Source organism: Podospora pseudoanserina, chromosome 5 (genome assembly GCF_035222485.1).
Source record: "Podospora pseudoanserina strain CBS 124.78 chromosome 5, whole genome shotgun sequence".
Taxonomy (NCBI): domain Eukaryota; kingdom Fungi; phylum Ascomycota; class Sordariomycetes; order Sordariales; family Podosporaceae; genus Podospora; species Podospora pseudoanserina.
In genome coordinates this window covers 2,121,052-2,141,715 of record NC_085924.1, presented here as the reverse complement: position 1 = coordinate 2,141,715, position 20,664 = coordinate 2,121,052, and the positions used below count along the sequence as shown (strand labels likewise).

Below are 20,664 nucleotides of genomic sequence, written 5' to 3'. Positions count from 1 at the left end.
TGGACCGCTGCCAATCACCACCGGCTTCGGCGGCGTCGGGAGCTCGTACCCGTAACTACCAACCGTCTACGGGACCCATCCGGGCCCGGAGTGCCGCAAGACTGGGACCCCTGTCATCCGAAGTATGCAGACATATGTATAGGCTAAACATTTTGTTTTCATAGCACGGGCAGAATCAAACGGCTGGTTGCCACCGGTATACCACTTGCAGCCTGCTAAAGTGTCTTCTATTGAGACTCTCTCTCACTTCTAGTCCTCTGCCAATCCTTGTGTCCTTCGATGACTGGGAGGATTGAGGTGTAGGTGGCAAGAGTGGGGCACGTTCCGGAGAAGTGGGGGTCGCTGTCCACAAAGCTTCATTGACACCATTTGGCATGGCAAGCACACTTGGTCACTGCCCACTGACATAGCGGCACCAGACAGTGCTTCTATCTGCTCTTGTTTGGTGTTGAATGCCATGTGTTTCGCTGGTAGTGGCGGGAGGGAAGAGGGATACAAGCTGGTTACCCGTAAGGCATGTACACATCCAAGAAATCAGGAAGCCGGTAGAAAAAATGACTCCGTTTTTGCCTCCGATACTCGGAATATAATGTGCAACTGTTCGCTTTGATAGTCCAACCCACGCCATCCCACACAGTTTGTGGCGGCATAGTTAAGACGATGGACCGGATACAGGGACATGGAACATTCCATTAGTATAAAATAAAGTTCATAATTGGTCAATTTTGGACGTCGGAAAGGTGGGTACACCCATCCACTCTGCACCCACCACACATCTCTACCTTGGACCGTTTTAGTGTACCATCCCCCTTGACAGTATCCGTACCACCAATCGAGCTCGACCATTTCCTCTCCTGTCTAGAAACTTGGGGAATCTCTCGCTGATTTCGGCGTACATCACCTCATAACAGACGCCATCTTATCACGCTCTGCGTGCTGTCGAAGCCGAGGACAGAGAGATTGCAAAGTTAGGAGCGCAACAACCGAGTCACAACTGTGACTCTACGCTTCTTGAGATACAATGCCCGCCTTCAACCTCGGCGAGTCTATCCCGCCGCACACGGAGCATGTAAGCAACTTTATGGTCACTCTTAATGTTTAAACATGTTCGGTCTCGGTGGCTAACCACAACATCTTGATGATTGCTTAGGCGGTGAGTGTGTCACTACCAACGTGGAGAGCAAATGTTGGTTATGAAGAAGGAGAGGACTGGGTTGTTGGCAGTATGACCACTGGTTATCCTCGGTATGTCACTTGCTTCATCTTTTCTGCTCGCACCGTTCATTTTCAAAGGTCTTGATCATGTGCCATGATACTAAAACGGCAATCTATTCTCCAGCTTCTTCATCCACAGGAGCATCCAAGCTTTTGCCAAAGACATTCTGGAGAAAATTGGGAAAAAAGGGCTGGTTGCTTTTCTGTTCCCAACTCGTCAGGTTGCTGCCCGGTGTGTGAGCTTTGTCAAATTACGCGCTCCTCCTGCCATCGTGTCATCTCTTGAAGTTCTGCATCTGGTTCTTGACCCGGTAAACCCGCAGTCCAAGGCTCTTCGTGGGCTATCTCCCTCTATCTCGGCCGTCATCTGCTCTCCCGAGGGTTTCGGTTTTCTGAAGCAGTATTGGCAGCACACGGGCGATGGTGTCTCTAGCCGCAGGGCAGAGTTCTGTCACAGTCTCTTCAAGGATGGTCTGTTGCGTGTGGATGAATCCCCCAACACGGCCGCGCCCATGAGCCCAAAGCCATGCAGAGGACCAAGGCGTTACCAACGAGGGGGCTCTCTCGACGCAGGAAAGCCATCAATCACATCCCAAACGTCAACAACCGTCCCTGACAGAGAGGAGACGTCGCGATTCTTGGAGGAGCGCTTCGGTCGGAACCTGGATGTTTCTTTTGTTGAGCCCGCCAAATCTGCCATCAAACGGCGAATTGCCGGGGCGCTCAGAAGCGATCGTGAACTAACATCTAGCCCGGTGCCCGAAAAGGAGATGGAATCCAATACCCGTGGTGTTGTCAACCTCCGCGAGGACGACATCTATCTTTTCCCAGCCGGCATGAACGCCATCTTTAACGCTCACCGTGCCCTTCTTGGAGCGCGTGGAGGTCTCAAGTCGGTCAACTTCGGGTTCCCTTATGTTGACACCCTCAAGATTCTTGAGAAGTTTGGCCCTGGATGCGTCTTCTACGGCAATGCGTCCGAGGCCGACCTTGACGACCTCGAAGCTCGGCTGAAAGCAGGCGAGCGCTTCCTGGGGCTCTTTTGTGAATTCCCGGGCAATCCGCTCCTCACTTGCCCCAATCTTGCCCGCATCCGCGAGATGGCCGACAAATACGACTTTGCCGTCGTGGTGGACGAAACAATCGGGACCTTTGCCAACATCAACGTTCTCCCCTTCGCCGATATCGTCGTCTCTAGCTTGACCAAGATCTTCTCGGGTGACTGCAACGTCATGGGAGGCAGTGCCATCTTTAACCCAAACAGTCGATACTACTCTGCGTTAAAAGACTTTGCCCGCACGGGGTACGAGGACACATACTGGCCCGAGGATGTCATGTTCATGGAGCGAAATAGCCGGGATTTTGCGTCTCGGATTGAACGGATCAACGCCAACGCTGAGGCCATCTGTGATGTGTTTCGTGAGAACAAGCTCATCAAGGCGGTCTTTTACCCGCGTGATAACGAGTCCAGCGCCAATTACGAAGCCTGCAAGGTTCCTGGTGGAGGGTACGGCGGGTTGATCTCGGTCGTGTTCCACCGCAAGGAGCAGGCTGTTGCATTTTACGATGCTGTTGACACAGCCAAGGGGCCAAGCCTGGGAACCAACTTCACGTTGACATCCCCCTATGTGCTTTTGGCTCACTATCAAGAGTTGGAATGGGCGTCGCAATTTGGTGTTGACCCTGATCTGATCCGCATCAGCGTCGGGTTGGAGGACACTGCTGATATTGTAAATGTGTTTCAAGCTGCATTGCATGTAGCAGAGCACGGCTCGCAATAGGCAGTTCCGTGTAGAACGCATAGAATTTGAAAGCAACATCAACCAAAGCCCCGTAATGCTACCATACCCAATTCGCTCAAAACTCCTGCTGAGGTATCACTGTGTCTGACTTTATGTACAACTTCCATTAGGTAAATTATCCCTTCCTTTTTTGCTTCCCTTGTACAGGGGATCACATCACGATACACGGCGGCTGTGCACCTTCCACGTACAAATCGCCCAGGAGCTCCTTTCGCCGCTCGTCCTCGTTGTTCCTCTGCTTCTCCTTGGTCTCCTTTGGAAACCACCTTTCCAAGTATCGAACGAGCTCCATATCGATATGTGCTGTGTGGAAGGTTAGCGACCAGGATTCATGAAACAGCCGGATTGAAAGAGACAACATACATTCGTTGGCCCGTTGAATCACATCGGCTCGACATAGCGGGCAGAAGCGCTTTTGCCTGTTTTGCATCTTGATCATGCACCGGATGCAAAACAGATGGTCGCAGTCCAGTCGGATGGGTAGCCAACATATGGAGAGGCCTGTGTGAGATAGAGAGAGGGAGGTCAGTATCGAAGACATTACATTGGTTCTCTCCTGGCCTCAGCACCGAAACACAGCCCACCCGCTAGGCTGCACAACATATGCGTCACTTACAGACAATGCACGTGTAATCCACGACTTGTGGGACAAGGCTGATGACGTCTCGAGACAGCTGGGCGCAGATGTCCTTGGATATGGTCTCGGAGATGAAGTGTGCCGAGTTCATGACTTTTGGAAAAGTCTTTTTCACCCCCAGTGACGTTCTCTTGTCGAATTCTACAGCAAAAGGGGGAGCAGTTAGTCTAGTGGACGGCTTGAAGATGGGACGAGTGGCACCCTGAGCATTCCGAGAGCCTACTTTTGATTATTTTTGTTATGGCTGTCTGATTCAGTTCCTGGAACTGCAAGTTCTGCAGCAGCGTGGCATTCAACGAGAGGAAGTGTTGGAAGGCGACGGCGCTGGACTTGATCTTGAACTTCTGCGGCAGCTGGCGCTTGCTCACCTCTTCTTGGAACCAGACGAGTTGCTTGCGAGCTCTGTCGCTGCTGCGAGCACCGCCGGAAACCTCGTTGGTGGAGAAGAAGACCTCGGCCGAGAGGTAGAGGTCCAGAATCTCGCGCCAGCGATACAGATCTGACCGGGAGAAGTCGATGACTGGTTTTCGCGGTCTGGCTACTTGTGCGATCTCGTTTCCAATCACGTGGATGTTTTCGATCATGGCAACCCGCTCCTTGTCCTGGAGAGTATCCAACTCATTGACATCCTGCTGGAGGACACTGAAAAAGCGAGCATCGGCATCCAACGGGACGTCAACCCACTCGCCGTCACTGGTTTGTTGCTGGCGATGGCTATACGGGGGCGCAGAGTCATGTGTCAAGGCTGATGGTCCAGGTTCTGTGCTGGCGGAAGAGGTGGGAGATAGAGATACTGGTGATTCTGGCAGCGAGTCGACTTCTGTTTTCTGATCCAGAGGTTGAGCACTTGTAGTGGCTGGACGCACAACCAGTTTGGGTCTCAGGAGCTGGGAGTCGTCCGACTCTAGGCGGTATTCGGCATTTCGCTCAGCCACCAGCTTTTGTAACGTGTCCGGATCGTAGCCATTGTTTATCAGCTCCTCCCGCACCTTACCAAGGATCTTTTTGAGCTGACGATAGGGAACCGCCTTGTCTACCCAGTGTCTTGGATAGGTCTCAGCCTCCAAGGCCTCCTTGAAGGCGTGGCCGAATTTCATCGTAATGTTACCACTGACCTGGCTGGCTTAAAATGTAACTGCGAGGATGGCATGTGCATGGCGAGACAAGGCGCTCGATATGCTTCTCAGGGTGCCGAATTTGCAGTCGCGGGTCAAGATGGGGCGGGATGGGATTTATAGGTAATGTTGCTTCTCGGTGAAGGTGGTTCAAGACGAGGTGACAGACGGCCAGACCCAGCCAAAGCGCGGAAGCCAAGGATAGGACACCTGGTAGTGGTTGCTTGGCCTCCCCCCTAACCAATTCCCCACGGTCAACGTGACAAAATGGGTGGCGGTTGCAGTCTGTCAAGCAAGAGGTTTGTAATGGCGCCTTTGAGCAGCGGCCAAACGTTCGGAGCGTTTAAGCTAGCGAAAGAAGGAATCAGACGGAATCGAGCGTGTTCATCTCTCCTTTTTCAACCCGTAAACAACTCTGAACCCTGAACTCTGAATCCCTCAACGCTCGTCCGACCTCGCCATGTATTCGTGAAAAGTCTAGATGCACCTCTTATTTTGTGGTGGGCATTGGGACACATGCCACTTTTCCCAATCGGGATTTCGTCGTCATTTGGCCTGTAGGTTTGTGGTGATGATGGGTCAGCCCACCAGAATGGTCTCCATCAAGATTTCCAACAGTAGCCCCGCCCCCGCCATGGCCCCACTAAAATGTTGGCAGCATGACAAGCATAAACGTCTCTGGAAGGACCCTCGGACCCCTACTTCCCAGGAGCATGGAAACATGCACATGCTTCTTGATTCGTTATCACTTTCTTCAGCGGACGTGTAGAACCCTGAGCACCCAACTATCAAAACACCCTTTATTATACGAATGGGAGCTGACCAATCCACACCTCGGGGTGCCAGTCAGGCGGCCACCATCGTCACCCAGCAGAAAACATGCTATTATGAAGTTCTAGGGGTTGATCGTCAGGTGCCGGACGAAGAGTGAGAGAGACTCCCTGCTCCCGTACAAGATGAATGTAGTCTGACTTTGAGGCCTTTTGGATGTAGAATTCGGAGGGCCTACAAGAAAAAGGCATTGGAGCTGCATCCCGATCGCAACTACCACGATACCGAGAACGCGACGCGGAAGTTTGCCGAGCTACAAACAGCATACGAAATACTATCGGACCCCCAGGAACGAGCTTGGTACGACTCGCATCGAGATGCTATCCTCAGGGGTGATGACGAAGTGGCTGGGGGTGCGCCTGGCGGACAGGACCCCGGCAATCACACCTCGGCGAATGCTGTCTTTGCACTGATGGGTCGATTCAATTCCAGCGTACCGATGGATGACAGCCCGCGTGGTTTCTTTGGGATATTGAACGTCTTCTTCGAACAGCTTGCCGCAGAAGAAGCTGCAGCCTGCGAGTGGGACGGAACCATCCCTACACACTACCCACCGTTTGGCAAAGCGGAAGACGACTACAACACCGTGGGCAAGTCGTTTTATAATGTGTGGTCAAGCTTCTCGACGAGGAAATCCTTTCAGTGGAAGGATGTGCACCATCTTGCGCACGCACCAGACAGGAGGATCCGTCGCTTGATGGAAAAGGAGAACAAGAAGCTTCGCGATGAGGGCATCAGAGAATTCAACGATGCGGTCCTCTCTTTGGTTGCGTTTGTCAAGAAAAGAGATCCCCGTTATGTTCCCAACACACAGTCTGAGGCGGAACGGCAGCAGGTCCTTCGTAATTCCGCGGCAGCCCAGGCGGCCCGGTCGCGGGCAGCGCACCAGGAAAAGATGGCCGAGTACGTGGTGCCAGACTGGGCGCAGCCGAAAGAACGCCAAGACTACGAGGGCGAGTTTTCCATGTCGGAAGAAGAGTCCGAGGTTGAGGAGATCGAATGCGTGGTGTGCAACAAGACGTTTAGGAGTGAGAAACAGTTCGAGGCTCACGAAAAGAGCAAGAAACATATCAAGGCAGTACAGCAGTTGAAAAGACAGATGAGAAAGGAAAACATGCACTTTGATCTAAATCCTCAAGATTCACCAGGGGCATCTACGCCGCAGTCTCCCCAGCCAGAGCAGGACGCGCAAGTCATCCAGAGAGAGAGGGACATGACCAGCACAGCACCGCTGACCTCTGAGGACGGGAGGACCGGAGAAGAAAAGCAAGGGCCCGTCGAGCAGGATGATGATCAAGAACAGAGCACACAATCATCGTCGAGTCCAGAAGATGACGAGTATGCACCACGTTCCACGGTGGAAGAGCGCATTGTCAACGGGGCAGGAGCCACCAAGAAGGTGTCACAGCCACAAGCAGACGATAGCGGAGACTTGGCAGATTCTACAGCTGCGAGCGTTGCCAACCTCACACTCAGCGAACCGGCGCCAGGTAAAAAGGTTGGTAAGGCGAAACTGAAGCGAGAAAAGAAAGCAGCTCGGCAGGCAGAGTCACAAATCCAGGATTCGGTAGGTTTCTGTGTATTGCAAAGCTCAATAATGATATTCGATGCTGACTGCTGGGCTTCAGCTACAATGTGTGGTATGTAAAGAGGCATTCCCAAGCAAGAACAAGCTCTTCGACCACATCAAAGAACTCAAACATGCAGCTCCGGTCTCTGCCACGCCTGGTAAATCTGGAAAACAGAAGAGAAAGAAATAATCACCATACCGGTGTGTGTATCAGCTAGTGCTGTGCATCATCTAATCGAGCAGAGTGTCCTCGATTCTCAAACATCATAGCGGGGAGAAGGTTTTGTTGAAAGTCCCCTAACCTGGGCATGCACACCACGGCGTTGGCAACGCCCCTTTCCCCAGAACTACTTGTTGCCATATCCAAAAATATTACCTTTAAACAAGTCATAAATCAAGCACCGTATCTGTGTCGTCCTCGTCACTCAGTGTCTCCACCTCATCAATCGCTCCCGCTCGACCGAAACCCATCCCGTGCTCCGGGTCATGAGGCGAGACATTGATGATGGCCTTGCCCTGAACATGCTTGACAGAGCTCTTCCACAGATCCCAATCATCCTCATCCTTGATGAGAAAGCCAATGAGCATGCTAGGGTCCATGTCTTCAACGTGGAGATGCCGCAATCGTCGGGTGTGGCAGGAGTCCAATTCTTCTATGGTATAGTCGTTCGGATTCTCTCGATAAGGAAGCGCCGGCCGTGGGTGATGGGGATCGAGGTAAAAGAGCCATTGCCCCTGAGCACCGATGAAGTAGTGGGATGATGACGGGCGTCCGCTGGAGTGTGTTAGACAGAGGCTAGAGAGCGTGAATATGCAAGGTGCATCAGGACTTGCTTACCCAGCAATACCAATGGCTTGTGGCAATTGTAAGGTAGATATGAGCGCTTCATGGTAGATTGGGTTAATCTTGTCAATCCCCAGCCTCGTAGATACCAGAATTAATGTCGGGTGAAAGTGGTTGCCGTCAGGGTTCGCGGTTGACATGAAGTTGTCTTCGTATACTTCAGGAAGATCTCGTGTCAAGTACACTCGCAGGGAGCTATCGTGCTTCTTGGCCAGAGCCCTGTTGTTTGTTAGAGCCAAGTTTCCATCCAGAGAAGGGTCACGTACTGGATGCACCGTGCCGTCGCAGATGGGCCAAACCACTCTCCAGGGTACTTTCCACAAGCAGCTGCACCATGGTTGACAAAGTTCTGTATGGAATATGGAGCACGAGGATTATCTGCGAATAGGCACACGATTTCGCGTTCGATGTCAGGGTTCGTCGTTCGTCTCCAAGCTGCACAAGAGAGACGAAATTAGCAACAGTTCACACACACAATAGCAAGCATGGCCGGAGATTCCTTACCACGTCCTGCACGGCTGATCAACATTGCATTGGCCAACAAGCTCTGCCCAGACCTGATCATGCATCCCCAGCCCGTATCTGATGAAAAGCCGGTCTGGTCCCCGAAAGAAGTCTTGAATCGCATGGTGAAGGACAAGGCTGCGGCCGCTTTCGGGTCGGTCGAGCGAGGAATTACTTCGAATCCGGTACGATATGTCATCCATATGCGGGACTCGAAATCATCGAGAAAGGCCGGGGGCCAGCCGCCATCTTGACCGGGCTCTTCGTACGCAAGAGCTGAATCAAAACTGCTGGCAACGGAGAGAGGAGGTGTTTCGGGCACTTGTAGCTGGTGCTGACCACTAGCCGCAACGGGGATTGGGGCAACTGCTTTTGCATTCGATGTATTCACCGGCACTCCTGCCTTCTCTGTGGCTCTTCGTGGCTCCGATTCCACGCCTGCCCCAGACTCGGGTACTAAAGCGGTAAGAGTGGCATCTGCGGGTGGTGTGCTGGTGGTGAGCGTAGGGGGTGTGCCGTATTCTTTTGTATCGAGGAGATATGAGCAACCCAAACACCACACTGGTTCATTGCTGCTTCGATCATTGGTAGGCTCTGGGTCCCAGATTCTCTGCAAGATGCGTCGGCCTACACGGCTGACCTCGGCCCCGGCGGATATCGCTGCCTCCATCGCAGTCGCGATCTTGGGTGATGTTCCCGAGACGGCCGATTGCCAGTTGTTGCTGCCTGAGCGCGTCGACTTCATCGGATTTGGTGAAGCTATAACAAAGCAGAGAAGCAGAAAAGAATACGGTCGCGACAGTGATTTTCAATGTGGTTCAAAAACAAGGTGGAAGTTAATGCCGGCCTGCTAGAAGCCCTGTCCTCCTGATCGGATGGATCCTGTGAGCTTCTTGAGGACACCAGCTACACCGTAGCGCGAACTAACAAAGAAGGGCATGCAGTGTCACTGCGCAGGAGATAAGAGGCTCTAGCAATGGCCCAAAGGCAAAGAACAGATGAAGTTGGCGAAAGAAACGATATGGGACGGAGCACCACAGGGAGCAGCACGGCAATATTTGACTTTGGAATGGCCAGAAGGCTGGAAGGAAGAAAGCTGGGTTGATCTTGAGAGGTGAGAGGTAGGACAAGCTCATGAGGGAGTATGTCATATGAGTCGCGGGGGTCTCCACAACGACCAGATGCCAGCTGTGGCGAAGGCTGCCTGCCGAGTGCACACCCGGCGACCGCCAAGCCCTTTGGGTCAATCTACGATTACCCTAACCCTCCAATTCCAACAGTGTACCTTCCTTGCGTGCCAAGAGTAATACAAAGCTAGACTTTCATGACATCCTCCTGCCACTGAGGCAACGGCAGCACTGCTCCATCCCCAGACATCGCTTGCCAGGCCACAAGTTTATCTGGAAGGCGTGTGACTGGATAAGCTGGGAGATTTTCACTCTCTTTGGACTTTCGTTCCCAACATCCAGAAAACACGCCAAGAACCGACTTCGACCCCTGGTATTTCGTCTACGCCACCGCAGCTTATTCATTCTACTACCAGAGTTGTCCGCATAAAATATTCGGCATTGCACCACCTGCAGGTTTTCGCTGAATTCGAAATATCCCCTTCTCCCGCTTCTTCAAACGATAGGATTTGTATTTTTGACGACTATGCCGCCAAAGAGGGGAAAGCGGCCATATGCAGGCCCCAAGGCTGCTCACCTTCGATCTACCCCCAGAGTCCAGGGCCATGTCAGTTCCTTTTCCTCAACGACGTTTTTCCAGAGTGTTGCGCACTCAAATGGTACGATTTCCAGATTCCGCCCTGGCTTGGTTGCAGGACTTAGCTCATCTAACGCCAACAGACTTCTCTTTGAAGGATGAGGTTAGGAACACTCAGTCCCACCACCTTGACTCAGCCTGGACTTCCGGTACGGTGAAACTTCGACAAAAGCCTGTATCGTTTGTTAGTGCTGGATACAGCGAGCCTTTAAAACTTCTTGAAGATATCGAGCAAGACAAAGTTCCCCCTGGCGAGGCTACAGAGAGCAAGGCCGACGACATGGACATCACTACCGTGGACGTCAACCTCAACGTATCCGCGGAGGCTGTCATAGAGAAGACGACTCTCGTTGAGCTAGATTCAGCGGCCAAGGGCAAGATGGTTCTTTCCAACTCGACGTCTCAAGACAACCCCTCCAGCGAGACTCCCCAAGAACAGGCACAAGACCTCTTTTTCTTCGACGTTAGCGGAGATAAAGCTATCCGAGACAAACACCGTGCTGTCCATCCGCCACCCCTGGTTCCCATTCGGAAGCCATCATTGGCCGAATCTGATTCCAGCGAGGAAGTTATCCTCTTCAGAGGCCGTGCAGGTAACGCCAAAACAATTCCGCAAAGCAACTTTGTGGTTCGTAACGGCGTTGCTACCAATACCACAACCGCCATAACTCCGACCGGTCATAAGACCGAACCTACAGCTGCAGAGGAAACGAGCCTCCGTGATTATCCCGAAGTGATTCCTGTAGCCCGCGAAAAACGAGCAGGACGCCAGCGCAGCCGTTCAAAAGCTTCCAAGATTCCCAAAACCGACGAAGATGATGAAGAGGACGCCATTCTGGCAGATTATATCGCCAATATGAGTGCCAACCCAGAGGATGACTTTATTTCAGACCAGCTACGTTCATTCAACAACCGTCGGGATCTTGGGGGTGACAATTTCGCTCTCAACCTCGGCTCCGGTGACGAGAATGACATACCGGTGGTTGAAGATTTGTCAGGCGACGAACAACAAGCTGAGTCTAGTGGTTCTGGTCTTAGTGATGCCGACGAAGATGACGGGGATGAGAACGATGAGCCAGATGAAGACGACGATATGGACGCCGATATGGATGACGAGGAGCTTGCACGACTTCTTGCCAAGCAGGAAGAGCTTGGGTTGGGGAGCGACGAGCTTGTTTTGATACCCGAGTCTTTCGGAGTAAGCAAGCGAGGGGCGAAGAAGGGAGGCCAGAAAAGGGCAACATCCTCATCGTTCGCCAAATCTGCGAATGCCAGCTCCGTTGCTGATGCATTTGATGATCTGGATCTTGCCGACTGGACTGTGCCAGTCCCCCGCAAGCGACGCTCCAAACAACCACCCAACTTCAACATTTCGGATTCTGAAATCGAGGCAAAACTGAAGTTGGATTGGTCACGCGATCGGGAACGAAAGAAAGAGCGCAAACTTGCCCGTGAGTCATTACGTGGTCAGGGTCTTCTTGACAAGAACGCCAGCCCCGACGATTTGCGCGTCAAGTATCCAGTTGGCCTTAGACTGGAAGACTTCAAAACTGAGCTGGTGGCTTTTCTGATCAGCTCGGATGAGCGGTAAGGCATTTGAGGCATCGGAGCTAGAACAAACGTAGGCTAACTCGGTGACACAGTCTTGAATTCCCCCCGCTCGACAAACATGGGCGTATGGTCCTCCACCAGCTTGCCTTGAAATTCAATGTCAAGTCCCAGTCTACCGGAAAGGGCACAACACGCCGGCCGGTTCTCTACCGGAGCAAGCGGACCATCACATTCAAACCGCACCAGATCACAGAAGCGACACGCCAGGTAGATGGTGCCGTCCGCCGGGTGGGGCGCAAGTACTTCCCCCGTGCTGACGTAGCTGGTCCACGGGGCGACACTCCCCGGGATGGATTCAGAGGAAATGCACATGTGAGCGTAAAAGCCCTGGTACTTCGAGAAGGAGAGGTGGTTGGCGCCTCTGCCCCTGAGTTGGGCCAGGAAAATAAAGGTCGCGCGATGTTGGAGAAGATGGGCTGGAGCAAAGGCATGGCTTTGGGAGCCTTGGAGAACAAGGGGATCTTGGAGCCCGTCGCTCAGGTCGTCAAGAAGTCGAAGGCTGGCCTTGGTCGTACATGATGTGTGTTGGGAGTTTTGAGATTATTTTTTTTCGTAAACCATCATCATGAATAGTCCCAAAGGGATTATGTAGGTCCCAAATACGTAACATGTTCGTGTCTTAGTTATCTGTGCCGCGATGTCTGGATGTTGAGTTCTATTAATTCCAATAGACCAACACGAAATTAGACATGGAGAGGTAGAAGTGCAAACAAGAGAGGACCGATCGTCACATTTACCGATGGAGACCAGGTGGGTTTGTTCATATGCACGATTTCATTTCGCCCGAAACCCTGATATCAAGGTATGTAGTGTACAACCGCAAAAACCCCGTAATTGACCGATAAAAAAACATTGCCCCCATAAAAAGCAGACCATCCGTGACGCGTTGCATTAAGAGACCCCAAGGATTGTGTGCCCTGGCGCAAGCCTCATCATGACTCCCAAATGCCAAAGCAAATCCTATGCCCTATTGAGAAAAAAAGAGAGAAAAGACAAGATCATCCAACCACCTATTTCGTGCTCGACGAGTACTTGGTGACGGCCTTGGTGCCTTCAGACACGGCGTGCTTGGCAAGCTCGCCGGGAAGGATGAGGCGCACGGAGGTCTGGATCTCACGGGATGAGATGGTGGACTTCTTGTTGTAGGCGGCAAGCTTGGAAGCCTCGGTCGCGACGCGCTCGAAGATGTCTATCGGGCACAAGGGTCAGAAAAGGCGCGCTTTAAAGACGGATTGCTTTGGACAGAAGAAACATACCGTTCACGAAAGAGTTGAGGATGGACATGGCACGGTTGGAGATACCAGTGTCGGGGTGGACCTGCTTGAGGACTGCAAAGTTTGTTAGCGAAATCCAGATGGACTGCATGGGACTCGAGGATGGGCAAAGTCGCGCTTCGGCCCGGGAATGCCACTCACCCTTGTAAATGTAGGAGGAGTAGGTCTCCTTGCGCGCCTTGGTGCGCTTCTTCTTCTCGCCAGAGGCAGCGGTCTTCTTGCCAGCATCCTTCTTCTCGGGAGCCTTGGAGGCAGTGGCGGGGGCCTTGTTGGCGGGCTTCTTGTCAGCGGCCTTGGGGGGCATTTTGGCGTTTTTTTAAGATGGGTTGTTGGGTAAGTAAGACGAAGTGAACCGAAGTTCTGGATGGATCTGGCGATTTGATGGGCGTGGAAGAGTTTGTGGGAGAGTTGGTTGATGGAGGAAGAAATGCAGCCGGCGAGGGGGGATGGGCCTTTTGTAGCTGACGCGACATGCGAGTGCCGTGGTGCTGATTGACTGATTGATTTGAGTACCGCGCCGAAAGGTGGGGACATGCCGCTTGATTTGGCAAAAAAATAAGGCACAAAGGAAGGCAGCCCTGGTCCAAAGTTGCAAGGTGACGCGGTGGTCCAAGCGCCATAACACGCTCCTGAGGCTCCGAATGGGGCATAGCAGCACCCGACCAGAAATAATGCACACTCCAGATCTGCGGCTGGTATTTTTTTTCTCGAGCTTTGCTGGGAAATCAGGGCCCCGCCCAGCAGGGCAACCCTGTCGGAACTTGGTGGTGGAATCTCAGTTGTGGTGCAAGGCGGGCCAGGCCTGATGTGAGCCTCGACGACAGCTCATGCGCCAGCCATCCGCAACCCGGCGTGTCGTTCGGGTTTCTTTCTCTCTTTCGTTCTTTCTGTATCTGCCTCTCCATTAAACCTCGACTCTCAGAATCCCGGCCACAGCGGCCAGGAATCAGGGTCAGTTCACCTTGGTTTTCCTGGGATGTGTAAATCTGTCTGCGTATTCCATGACAATCGATGGAGAACGTGTCCGGCGTTCCACCAAGGATAGAGATGTGAAAGCTAGGTGGATTATGCCCTGATACATTGACACAGTGACACATGGGATGGACTGATGGAGCCTCCTCGGCTCCTCAGGGGAGCTGCTTTAGCAGGCACACCTAGGTGTGTGTCAACACCCTCCAGCCTTACAGAACTCCATGCCATCCGAGGCCGGCCTTGATTGGCTCTGTCCTGCTCAACTGCCATCTCCGTTCGCTTCCAAGACCTGGGGAAGAGCCACTCTCACCCTGATGACACATGACAATTGCGGATGCAGATGGACTTTGACCCAGTGTTGGCAGCTGCGGGAAGGGCCGCATGGGAGAGAAGACGAGCCTGAAGGGTTCTAGATCTGTCAGGCAGCTCGGCCCGAGAGAGCGGATGCCCTGCCCGGATGGGTTTCACACGATCCGGAGATCTGGGGGATCTGGGGTATCATGGGGCAAAAGCTTGACTGGTGAGGCTATATCTACTTTTGGGCCCAATCCTGACCCAATATGGCACGAAAACCCACATGTGAATGTGTATGAGGCTCCAAGAGCACCTACCTATGTTCAAAAAGGGTCAAGCAGCCTTTTTGGACCCTTCAGGTTCCCTGAACCCAAAAATCAAGCCCCAATCTTAAAGAGTCCAGGTAAAATCGACCTAAAATGCGAGTTTATACCAGTACTGTACCTCCTTGACGTAAAAAGAGCATACATCTGCCCAGTCCAAGGATAAGTCATGATGGACTTGTCAGCCTGGGTTGACCGAAAAAACTCCAACATGCCAAGCGAACCCAACCAGTCCATTCCAGAATGAACCATGCTTCAACACACAAGGTAGACAGACCAGAGGGTCCTAAAAAAAAAAAAAAAAAAAAAAAAAAAAAAAAAAGACTCGGATGAGCGAAACCCACAAGCTCGGTCAATTTTGATGGACAAAAATGGCACAAAAAGCCAAACAAACAACAAGAACGACAAGAGCCAACCAGAACCAAGTGGACAAGTATGAGTTGTCCCAGATTGCAAAGTCAGGTCGGCTGGGAGACCAGACTGAGTTGCAATGAACTTCAGGTACTGGGGTTCGAGGGTCGAGGCGGCCTGGGGCAGAGCGGTCAGATGAGTCCAAGTGATCTGAGTAAATCAGTCAGCCAAGCTCCATGACCAAAGACGGCAGGGTGGTTGTGGTTGCTAGTGCTGTGGATTGTTGTGATTGCTGATTTTGCCGGTGTCGAATCACAGAGGATGGCCCCTGTTTTTTCATTTTTCGAAGACGCGCAGTGGCAGGAGAGAAGAAAAAAAGGGACCATGGAGTGCAGTCAGTTAGGATGCGCGATAGAACGCGGTCGGGGGATGGCGCGATATTTGTACAATCAGGAACGTCAAAATCGACACAAGCGTTCCTGGTCTGTGGCCCTTTTTTTTTGTGGGCAGCCTGATTCAGTTTTTGCTGGTCGCTGCGCTGCAACCACCCAATTGCCGGCTTTGTGGTTGTTCTGCCCGATTTTTTTTACCCTTGCAGCCTGGGGTGCCACACCAGCTGCCACGCCCTGTTTTGGGACTAGCCCCATTGGCCCTGATCAACACTGTGAAAGGCGCGGGTGATCCGTGATCTGGCGCTCTACGCGAAAACTACTTAACTCACACATCCCCCACCAGCACTCTGCTTCTCCCATCCATTCCATTTTCCATCAGCAAACTTCCGCTCTACCATCAACCAACCCATCCAGACCTTTGAGTCTCTCGTCCTTGCCCAACTACACCAACTTTTTCTCAACTTTTCCACCCACTCAACTCTATCAAAATGACTGGCGGCGGCAAGTCCGGTGGCAAGGCGAGCAGCGGCAAGAACGCGCAATCGTGAGTCTTTCCCACGCGAGCCGCTCAAAACCTGCCAGGCGCATCACGGTCTGGACCTCTGAGGTCCCGATCTGGATGTCCTCTCGCGTTTTAGACGCGTTTTCTCATCCTCTCTTTAGTTCTCGTTGCTAACAACATGTCGCTTGCAGTCGTTCTTCCAAGGCTGGTTTGGCTTTCCCCGTCGGCCGTGTTCACCGTCTTCTCCGCAAGGGCAACTATGCTCAGCGTGTCGGTGCCGGTGCTCCCGTCTACCTCGCCGCTGTTCTTGAGTACCTCGCTGCCGAAATCCTCGAGTTGGCTGGCAACGCCGCTCGTGACAACAAGAAGACCCGTATCATCCCCCGTCATCTCCAGCTCGCCATCCGCAACGATGAGGAGTTGAACAAGCTCCTTGGGCACGTCACCATTGCCCAGGGTGGTGTCCTTCCCAACATTCACCAGAGTAGGTTTTTCTTCACATCTGCACCGGTATCAATGGTTCTAACATGTTTTCAGACCTTCTTCCCAAGAAGACTGGCACCAAGCCCGGAAAGAACGCCTCGCAAGAGCTGTAAATGGGTTGTGGAATTTTGTCGTCTTTTCTGCTTTCATTTTTCGGTCGGCACGTTGGGTTCATGATATTGGGGTCACGGTCTAGGGTCAACGGTTGCTTTTTATCGCGTTTGCGGGTTGTACATTAATTCCATGATGGGCATGGTCATGGATGGGCACGAATGAGAATACCTTCTAAAGATCATCATTTTATTTTGCCATTGTCCTGCTGTATCGGTTCTGGGTTGTCCTGCATTACAGTGGTGAAGCTACGAGCGTCTCAGGCTAGGCCGGAAAATCCATCCGCTGTTGAGGTGTGGTGTCGCTGGATCTCGAGATCGTTTTGCACCGGTCAATGATGTCAGGTGAATGCTCTCAGCACGAAACTAAGCTTTTGTCAAGATACGCCCATCTGGAAGCTACAGGTTGGAGGCAACCACTTTGCATTCGACGTCGCCCATGGCATGTGTCTGTTCTCCGTTCCAGTCTCCTCGTCTAAACTTATGTACATTCCATCTCCATTGCCAATGCTAGATCAGAACTTGAGCGGCGGGGGAGCTGCACACGAAAACATGTCAGCCAGGCGACTTGCACATTGAGAATGATAGGGAGTGCTGCAAACTCACGATCGAGGTTGGGGACTGGCAAGTTTCTCTCGTACTTGGATCCTGTGGAGTATTGTCAGTATATCTTGCCTCAATAGGTTATAAAGGTTGTGTGGGGCATACCTCCGGGGGCCGTTGGGGGGATATAAGGGTCGGGGTGCTTCCACTTCTCCAACAACTTCTCTGTCTCTTTCAACAGCGCCTGTACATGTTCGTGAACCTTCTTGTCAGTTGCTATATCTCCTGTCTTCGGCATCAAGGGTCGTCGGATAGAAAGCGTACACGCTGTAGTCTGGGGTCGGTGACAGCCCGGTTCTGCTCAAACAGGGAGCGGATGTAGAGCGCCTGGCCGCGCCAGACATCACGGTGTACCGACCAGTCGAGCGCGAGCTTCAAAGAGCGGCGATAAAGCGACCTAGAAGACGATGTCAGTGGACGACCTGTGACATGGTATGGTGAAGATGTGGGGATATAACTGACAATGCCGCCATCCGGGAGGACATAATGGGCAGCTTTGCGGGATCGTGACGTCGGAAACCTCGGTCAATCTGGGTTGCAGTGTGTTCGGCGCCTCAACCGCCGTGCTGAGCGTCAAGGCCCAGAAAGCAGATTCGAAAGATCAAGCAGCGTTAGTCCCAGGTCCAATAGCAAGGGGTGGACGAGGGTCGCGGACGTGGATATGAGGTCGTCGGGTTTGAGCTCAAATGACAAAGTGGATTGGAGGGAGCTTGCTGCCAAGCTTCAAGGTGTTTCTGCCTCAGGCCACAGTCTCATCGTGGGTGATGGTGGCTCGCTGCTGCTTCTCCAACCCGAACCCGCGAGATGGGCTGCCGGAGCGGATTAAGCTGCAACCGCTCAAGCACCGGTCGGTGGGGCTCCTGACTGTCAGACAGCCTACCTAGCCAACGACGTTTGAGTCCCAAGGCGCTGACGTTCCGTTCCATATTGCCGAGCCCAGAGAGACCCGTGCGGCCCCGGTGAGTACTTTGGCCGCCACGCCAAAGCTGCTGCAAGTTGAGGTCACCAGACGGTTGGCGAGTGGAGGCCGTGCAATATGTTAGCCGTGATGCGCCGGCAGCGCCGTGGCGCCGCTCCCAGCTGTGTGCTTCGTGCAAGGATTGTGAGTCTGCCAACTGGACGCAGTAGCTATTTTTTTCCAACCTGGATTTCGGAAAGCAACCTCCTGTCTCAACGGCGCAATTCAACCTCTTGCCTGCACATCACTCCTCGCTCTCAAGACTCCTCCCTCAACGTCTCGACCAGCCCGTCGCAGCGCACAAGGTCAAATTCATCATTTGGTTGCCCAGTGCGGTCTTTACGCGGCATCTTTTGTTCGTGACCTCACCCTGCCTTGCGCTCTTTCCCAGCCAAAAAAGCTGTTGACTCGAACCTCCCGCGTCTCTCTGCCGAACCCAGGCTCGTGCTGCACCCGATCTACGAATTCCCGCAGTAAACAACCACATACTCGTCCTAGCATAAGCACGTCGACAGTATGGTGTACAGAGGTCTCCGACTTGCGGCTCGCGCTGCTCCCAAATTTGCGCTCTACAACAACAATACAGCCCTGCGACAACTGCCCCTGCAGTTCCAACATGTGCGGACATATGCTGACAAGATCGTCAAGGTGCCGCAAATGGCCGAGTCGATCAGCGAGGGTACTCTGAAGCAGTGGAACAAGTCAGTTGGTGACTTTGTTGAGCAGGATGAGGAGATTGCGACCATTGAGACCGACAAGGTACGCATAGCCCAGCCCATCAGGACTCTTCCACGAAGTCCTGTTGTGTCACTTGCTTCCGGTCTAACTGATGTGCCGTAACGCAACAGATTGATGTTGCTGTCAATGCTCCTGAGGCCGGTGTCATCAAGGAGTTCCTCGCCAACGAGGAGGATACCGTCGTTGTTGGCCAGGATCTCGTGCGTATCGAGCTTGGAGGTGCGCCGTCGGGCGACAAGCCTGCCGCTGAGCCCAAGGAATCGGCTCCCGAAAAGAAGGCCGAGCCTGAGAAGGCTCCCGAGCCCAAGCAGGAGGAGAGCAAGCCTGATGCCTCTGCTCCTGCCTCCCCTAAACAGGAGACACCAGAACCCAAGAGCAAGCCCGCTCCAGTGGCCGCCCCTGAGAAGCCCGCCACTCTGGGCAACCGCGAGGAGAAGAGGGTACGATTATACTTGCACAATCACACTGCCAGCTAAGCGTGCCCTTTTGCTGACTGAAGCCCAACAGGTCAAGATGAACCGGATGCGTCTTCGCATTGCCGAGCGCTTGAAGCAGTCTCAAAACACCGCCGCTTCTCTGACCACATTCAACGAGGTCGACATGTCAGCTCTGATGGAATTCCGCAACAAGTACAAGGAGGAGGTTCTCAAGAAGACTGGTGTCAAACTTGGCTTCATGAGCGCTTTCTCGCGTGCTGCCGTACTTGCCATGCGCGATATTCCTGCCGTCAACGCCTCGATTGAAGGTCCCAATGGCGGTGATACCATCGTCTACAGGGACTACGTCGACATCAGCGTTGCTGTTGCTACTGAGAAGGGTCTCGTTACCCCTGTTGTCCGCAACGCTGAGGCTATGGATCTTGTTGGCATCGAGAGGTCCATCGCTGAGCTGGGCAAGAAGGTACGTCTAAAATCACCATTTGCAAAAAAGCTCTGCAAGTCTCAGACCCTAACATGGAAACCCTTTTAACAGGCTCGCGACGGCAAGCTCACTATTGAGGACATGGCTGGCGGTACCTTCACCATCAGCAACGGTGGTGTCTTCGGTTCCCTCATGGGCACCCCCATCATCAACCTTCCCCAAAGCGCCGTGCTTGGTCTTCATGCCACTAAGGAGCGCCCAGTTGTCGTCAATGGCAAGATTGAGATCCGTCCCATGATGTACCTGGCACTTACCTATGACCATCGTCTTCTTGACGGCAGAGAGGCCGTGCAGTTCTTGGTCAAGGTAAAGGAGTACATTGAGGATCCCCGTAAGATGCTTTTGTAGATGAGTATCACTTGCAGGGGTAGCGTCATTCACTTGTCTTTTCTGGGTTGAATGCGTATGTATAATGTAAATTATCAAAGGGCCTTTTTCACTGGCATGGTGCATCATGGGGCGTTTCCAATTAGATATGGGCATTTTTTGCAACTGGCAATGCCTGCTCCTACGTGTGTACCTCTGGGCTGTCCTGATCTGTCGGTATAAGTCGTGGGTTTGGTTTGACAATGGGACAAGGCGTGTGTATATGTGTATAATATGACAGTGCTTTTGGTTGTATGCCTACACTGTGTATATGAGAACGGTAGAATCATAGGCATCAAAACGAGTGTTTAGTTTTGTCTGTGGCCATATCGTTGGCCTCTAATTGATTCAAACCAAAGCTCTGTTTCACCATGACATGTGGTGACTTTGAAGTGTTTCTTTCAGCTTTTCAGACAAACAAACGATCTCTATATATATCAATATCTTTCCCCGTACGTTATGGACAGGAAACGGAGATAACGAC

At 52.6% G+C, this 20,664-nt stretch overlaps 9 protein-coding genes across 9 annotated transcripts; 5 read left to right on the top strand and 4 right to left on the bottom strand.

Annotated features, from left to right (window-relative positions):
* Positions 1-579: 579 nt before the first annotated feature.
* On the top strand, positions 580-3,079 carry STR2 (Cystathionine gamma-synthase). Its single transcript, XM_062947800.1, has 3 exons — positions 580-1,069; positions 1,151-1,245; positions 1,340-3,079. Exons 1-3 carry the CDS (start codon positions 1,022-1,024, stop codon positions 2,994-2,996), a joined length of 1,800 nt encoding a protein of 599 aa, XP_062799046.1. The 5' UTR covers positions 580-1,021; the 3' UTR covers positions 2,997-3,079.
* On the bottom strand, positions 2,974-5,554 carry QC764_505450 (uncharacterized protein). The gene is made up of 4 exons (XM_062947799.1): positions 3,878-5,554; positions 3,634-3,795; positions 3,381-3,518; positions 2,974-3,320 (listed from the first exon to the last, which is right to left on the bottom strand). Exons 1-4 carry the CDS (start codon positions 4,749-4,751, stop codon positions 3,169-3,171), a joined length of 1,326 nt encoding a protein of 441 aa, XP_062799045.1. The 5' UTR covers positions 4,752-5,554; the 3' UTR covers positions 2,974-3,168.
* Positions 4,244-7,546, top strand: QC764_505440 (uncharacterized protein). Its single transcript, XM_062947798.1, has 3 exons — positions 4,244-5,696; positions 5,763-7,167; positions 7,229-7,546. The coding sequence occupies exons 1-3, from the start codon at positions 5,581-5,583 to the stop codon at positions 7,358-7,360; spliced, it is 1,653 nt and encodes a 550-aa protein (XP_062799044.1). The 5' UTR covers positions 4,244-5,580; the 3' UTR covers positions 7,361-7,546.
* Positions 7,394-10,132, bottom strand: ATG4 (Cysteine protease atg4). Its single transcript, XM_062947797.1, has 4 exons — positions 8,519-10,132; positions 8,281-8,449; positions 8,009-8,233; positions 7,394-7,945 (listed from the first exon to the last, which is right to left on the bottom strand). Exons 1-4 carry the CDS (start codon positions 9,261-9,263, stop codon positions 7,558-7,560), a joined length of 1,527 nt encoding a protein of 508 aa, XP_062799043.1. The 5' UTR covers positions 9,264-10,132; the 3' UTR covers positions 7,394-7,557.
* Positions 9,606-12,423, top strand: SQS1 (squalene synthetase-like protein). The gene is made up of 3 exons (XM_062947796.1): positions 9,606-10,304; positions 10,366-11,869; positions 11,926-12,423. The coding sequence occupies exons 1-3, from the start codon at positions 10,172-10,174 to the stop codon at positions 12,410-12,412; spliced, it is 2,124 nt and encodes a 707-aa protein (XP_062799042.1). The 5' UTR covers positions 9,606-10,171; the 3' UTR covers positions 12,413-12,423.
* A 216-nt stretch (positions 12,424-12,639) lies between these two features.
* HTB1 (histone H2B) lies at positions 12,640-13,921 on the bottom strand. Its single transcript, XM_062947795.1, has 3 exons — positions 13,309-13,921; positions 13,150-13,221; positions 12,640-13,082 (listed from the first exon to the last, which is right to left on the bottom strand). Exons 1-3 carry the CDS (start codon positions 13,469-13,471, stop codon positions 12,904-12,906), a joined length of 414 nt encoding a protein of 137 aa, XP_062799041.1. The 5' UTR covers positions 13,472-13,921; the 3' UTR covers positions 12,640-12,903.
* Positions 13,922-15,130: 1,209 nt separating this feature from the next.
* Positions 15,131-16,783, top strand: HTA1 (histone H2A). The gene is made up of 3 exons (XM_062947794.1): positions 15,131-16,043; positions 16,193-16,485; positions 16,539-16,783. The coding sequence occupies exons 1-3, from the start codon at positions 15,988-15,990 to the stop codon at positions 16,595-16,597; spliced, it is 408 nt and encodes a 135-aa protein (XP_062799040.1). The 5' UTR covers positions 15,131-15,987; the 3' UTR covers positions 16,598-16,783.
* A 145-nt stretch (positions 16,784-16,928) lies between these two features.
* On the bottom strand, positions 16,929-17,961 carry QC764_505380 (uncharacterized protein). Its single transcript, XM_062947793.1, has 5 exons — positions 17,660-17,961; positions 17,462-17,594; positions 17,303-17,381; positions 17,201-17,242; positions 16,929-17,132 (listed from the first exon to the last, which is right to left on the bottom strand). Exons 1-5 carry the CDS (start codon positions 17,680-17,682, stop codon positions 17,110-17,112), a joined length of 300 nt encoding a protein of 99 aa, XP_062799039.1. The 5' UTR covers positions 17,683-17,961; the 3' UTR covers positions 16,929-17,109.
* A 57-nt stretch (positions 17,962-18,018) lies between these two features.
* On the top strand, positions 18,019-20,490 carry KGD2 (2-oxoglutarate dehydrogenase complex E2 component). Its single transcript, XM_062947792.1, has 4 exons — positions 18,019-18,914; positions 19,004-19,333; positions 19,401-19,793; positions 19,866-20,490. The coding sequence occupies exons 1-4, from the start codon at positions 18,672-18,674 to the stop codon at positions 20,160-20,162; spliced, it is 1,263 nt and encodes a 420-aa protein (XP_062799038.1). The 5' UTR covers positions 18,019-18,671; the 3' UTR covers positions 20,163-20,490.
* Positions 20,491-20,664: the final 174 nt, after the last annotated feature.

What these genes read in the sequence shown, in the direction of transcription:
- STR2 (XM_062947800.1), top strand. Translation starts at nt 1,022, where the DNA reads ATGCCCGCCTTCAACCTCGGCGAGTCTATCCCGCCGCACACGGAGCAT. An exon ending in TCCCGCCGCACACGGAGCAT is followed by an intron (nt 1,070 to 1,150) that starts GTAAGCAACTTT and finishes ATGATTGCTTAG; the next exon opens with GCGGTGAGTGTGTCACTACC. An exon ending in ATGACCACTGGTTATCCTCG is followed by an intron (nt 1,246 to 1,339) that starts GTATGTCACTTG and finishes TCTATTCTCCAG; the next exon opens with CTTCTTCATCCACAGGAGCA.
- QC764_505450 (XM_062947799.1), bottom strand. Translation starts at nt 4,751, where the DNA reads ATGAAATTCGGCCACGCCTTCAAGGAGGCCTTGGAGGCTGAGACCTAT. An exon ending in CATAACAAAAATAATCAAAA is followed by an intron (nt 3,796 to 3,877) that starts GTAGGCTCTCGG and finishes CTTTTGCTGTAG; the next exon opens with AATTCGACAAGAGAACGTCA. An exon ending in GGATTACACGTGCATTGTCT is followed by an intron (nt 3,519 to 3,633) that starts GTAAGTGACGCA and finishes TATCTCACACAG; the next exon opens with GCCTCTCCATATGTTGGCTA.
- QC764_505440 (XM_062947798.1), top strand. Translation starts at nt 5,581, where the DNA reads ATGGGAGCTGACCAATCCACACCTCGGGGTGCCAGTCAGGCGGCCACC. An exon ending in CGTCAGGTGCCGGACGAAGA is followed by an intron (nt 5,697 to 5,762) that starts GTGAGAGAGACT and finishes TTTTGGATGTAG; the next exon opens with AATTCGGAGGGCCTACAAGA. An exon ending in AGTCACAAATCCAGGATTCG is followed by an intron (nt 7,168 to 7,228) that starts GTAGGTTTCTGT and finishes GCTGGGCTTCAG; the next exon opens with CTACAATGTGTGGTATGTAA.
- ATG4 (XM_062947797.1), bottom strand. Translation starts at nt 9,263, where the DNA reads ATGAAGTCGACGCGCTCAGGCAGCAACAACTGGCAATCGGCCGTCTCG. An exon ending in GATCAGCCGTGCAGGACGTG is followed by an intron (nt 8,450 to 8,518) that starts GTAAGGAATCTC and finishes TCTCTTGTGCAG; the next exon opens with CTTGGAGACGAACGACGAAC. An exon ending in GCGACGGCACGGTGCATCCA is followed by an intron (nt 8,234 to 8,280) that starts GTACGTGACCCT and finishes AACAAACAACAG; the next exon opens with GGCTCTGGCCAAGAAGCACG.
- SQS1 (XM_062947796.1), top strand. Translation starts at nt 10,172, where the DNA reads ATGCCGCCAAAGAGGGGAAAGCGGCCATATGCAGGCCCCAAGGCTGCT. An exon ending in GAGTGTTGCGCACTCAAATG is followed by an intron (nt 10,305 to 10,365) that starts GTACGATTTCCA and finishes TAACGCCAACAG; the next exon opens with ACTTCTCTTTGAAGGATGAG. An exon ending in CTGATCAGCTCGGATGAGCG is followed by an intron (nt 11,870 to 11,925) that starts GTAAGGCATTTG and finishes TCGGTGACACAG; the next exon opens with TCTTGAATTCCCCCCGCTCG.
- HTB1 (XM_062947795.1), bottom strand. Translation starts at nt 13,471, where the DNA reads ATGCCCCCCAAGGCCGCTGACAAGAAGCCCGCCAACAAGGCCCCCGCC. An exon ending in CTCCTCCTACATTTACAAGG is followed by an intron (nt 13,222 to 13,308) that starts GTGAGTGGCATT and finishes CAAACTTTGCAG; the next exon opens with TCCTCAAGCAGGTCCACCCC. An exon ending in CCTCAACTCTTTCGTGAACG is followed by an intron (nt 13,083 to 13,149) that starts GTATGTTTCTTC and finishes TGTGCCCGATAG; the next exon opens with ACATCTTCGAGCGCGTCGCG.
- HTA1 (XM_062947794.1), top strand. Translation starts at nt 15,988, where the DNA reads ATGACTGGCGGCGGCAAGTCCGGTGGCAAGGCGAGCAGCGGCAAGAAC. An exon ending in AGCGGCAAGAACGCGCAATC is followed by an intron (nt 16,044 to 16,192) that starts GTGAGTCTTTCC and finishes TGTCGCTTGCAG; the next exon opens with TCGTTCTTCCAAGGCTGGTT. An exon ending in CCTTCCCAACATTCACCAGA is followed by an intron (nt 16,486 to 16,538) that starts GTAGGTTTTTCT and finishes ACATGTTTTCAG; the next exon opens with ACCTTCTTCCCAAGAAGACT.
- QC764_505380 (XM_062947793.1), bottom strand. Translation starts at nt 17,682, where the DNA reads ATGTCCTCCCGGATGGCGGCATT. An exon ending in CCGACCCCAGACTACAGCGT is followed by an intron (nt 17,382 to 17,461) that starts GTACGCTTTCTA and finishes GAACATGTACAG; the next exon opens with GCGCTGTTGAAAGAGACAGA. An exon ending in GCCAGTCCCCAACCTCGATC is followed by an intron (nt 17,133 to 17,200) that starts GTGAGTTTGCAG and finishes TTTCGTGTGCAG; the next exon opens with CTCCCCCGCCGCTCAAGTTC.
- KGD2 (XM_062947792.1), top strand. Translation starts at nt 18,672, where the DNA reads ATGGTGTACAGAGGTCTCCGACTTGCGGCTCGCGCTGCTCCCAAATTT. An exon ending in GCAACCGCGAGGAGAAGAGG is followed by an intron (nt 19,334 to 19,400) that starts GTACGATTATAC and finishes GAAGCCCAACAG; the next exon opens with GTCAAGATGAACCGGATGCG. An exon ending in TCGCTGAGCTGGGCAAGAAG is followed by an intron (nt 19,794 to 19,865) that starts GTACGTCTAAAA and finishes CCCTTTTAACAG; the next exon opens with GCTCGCGACGGCAAGCTCAC.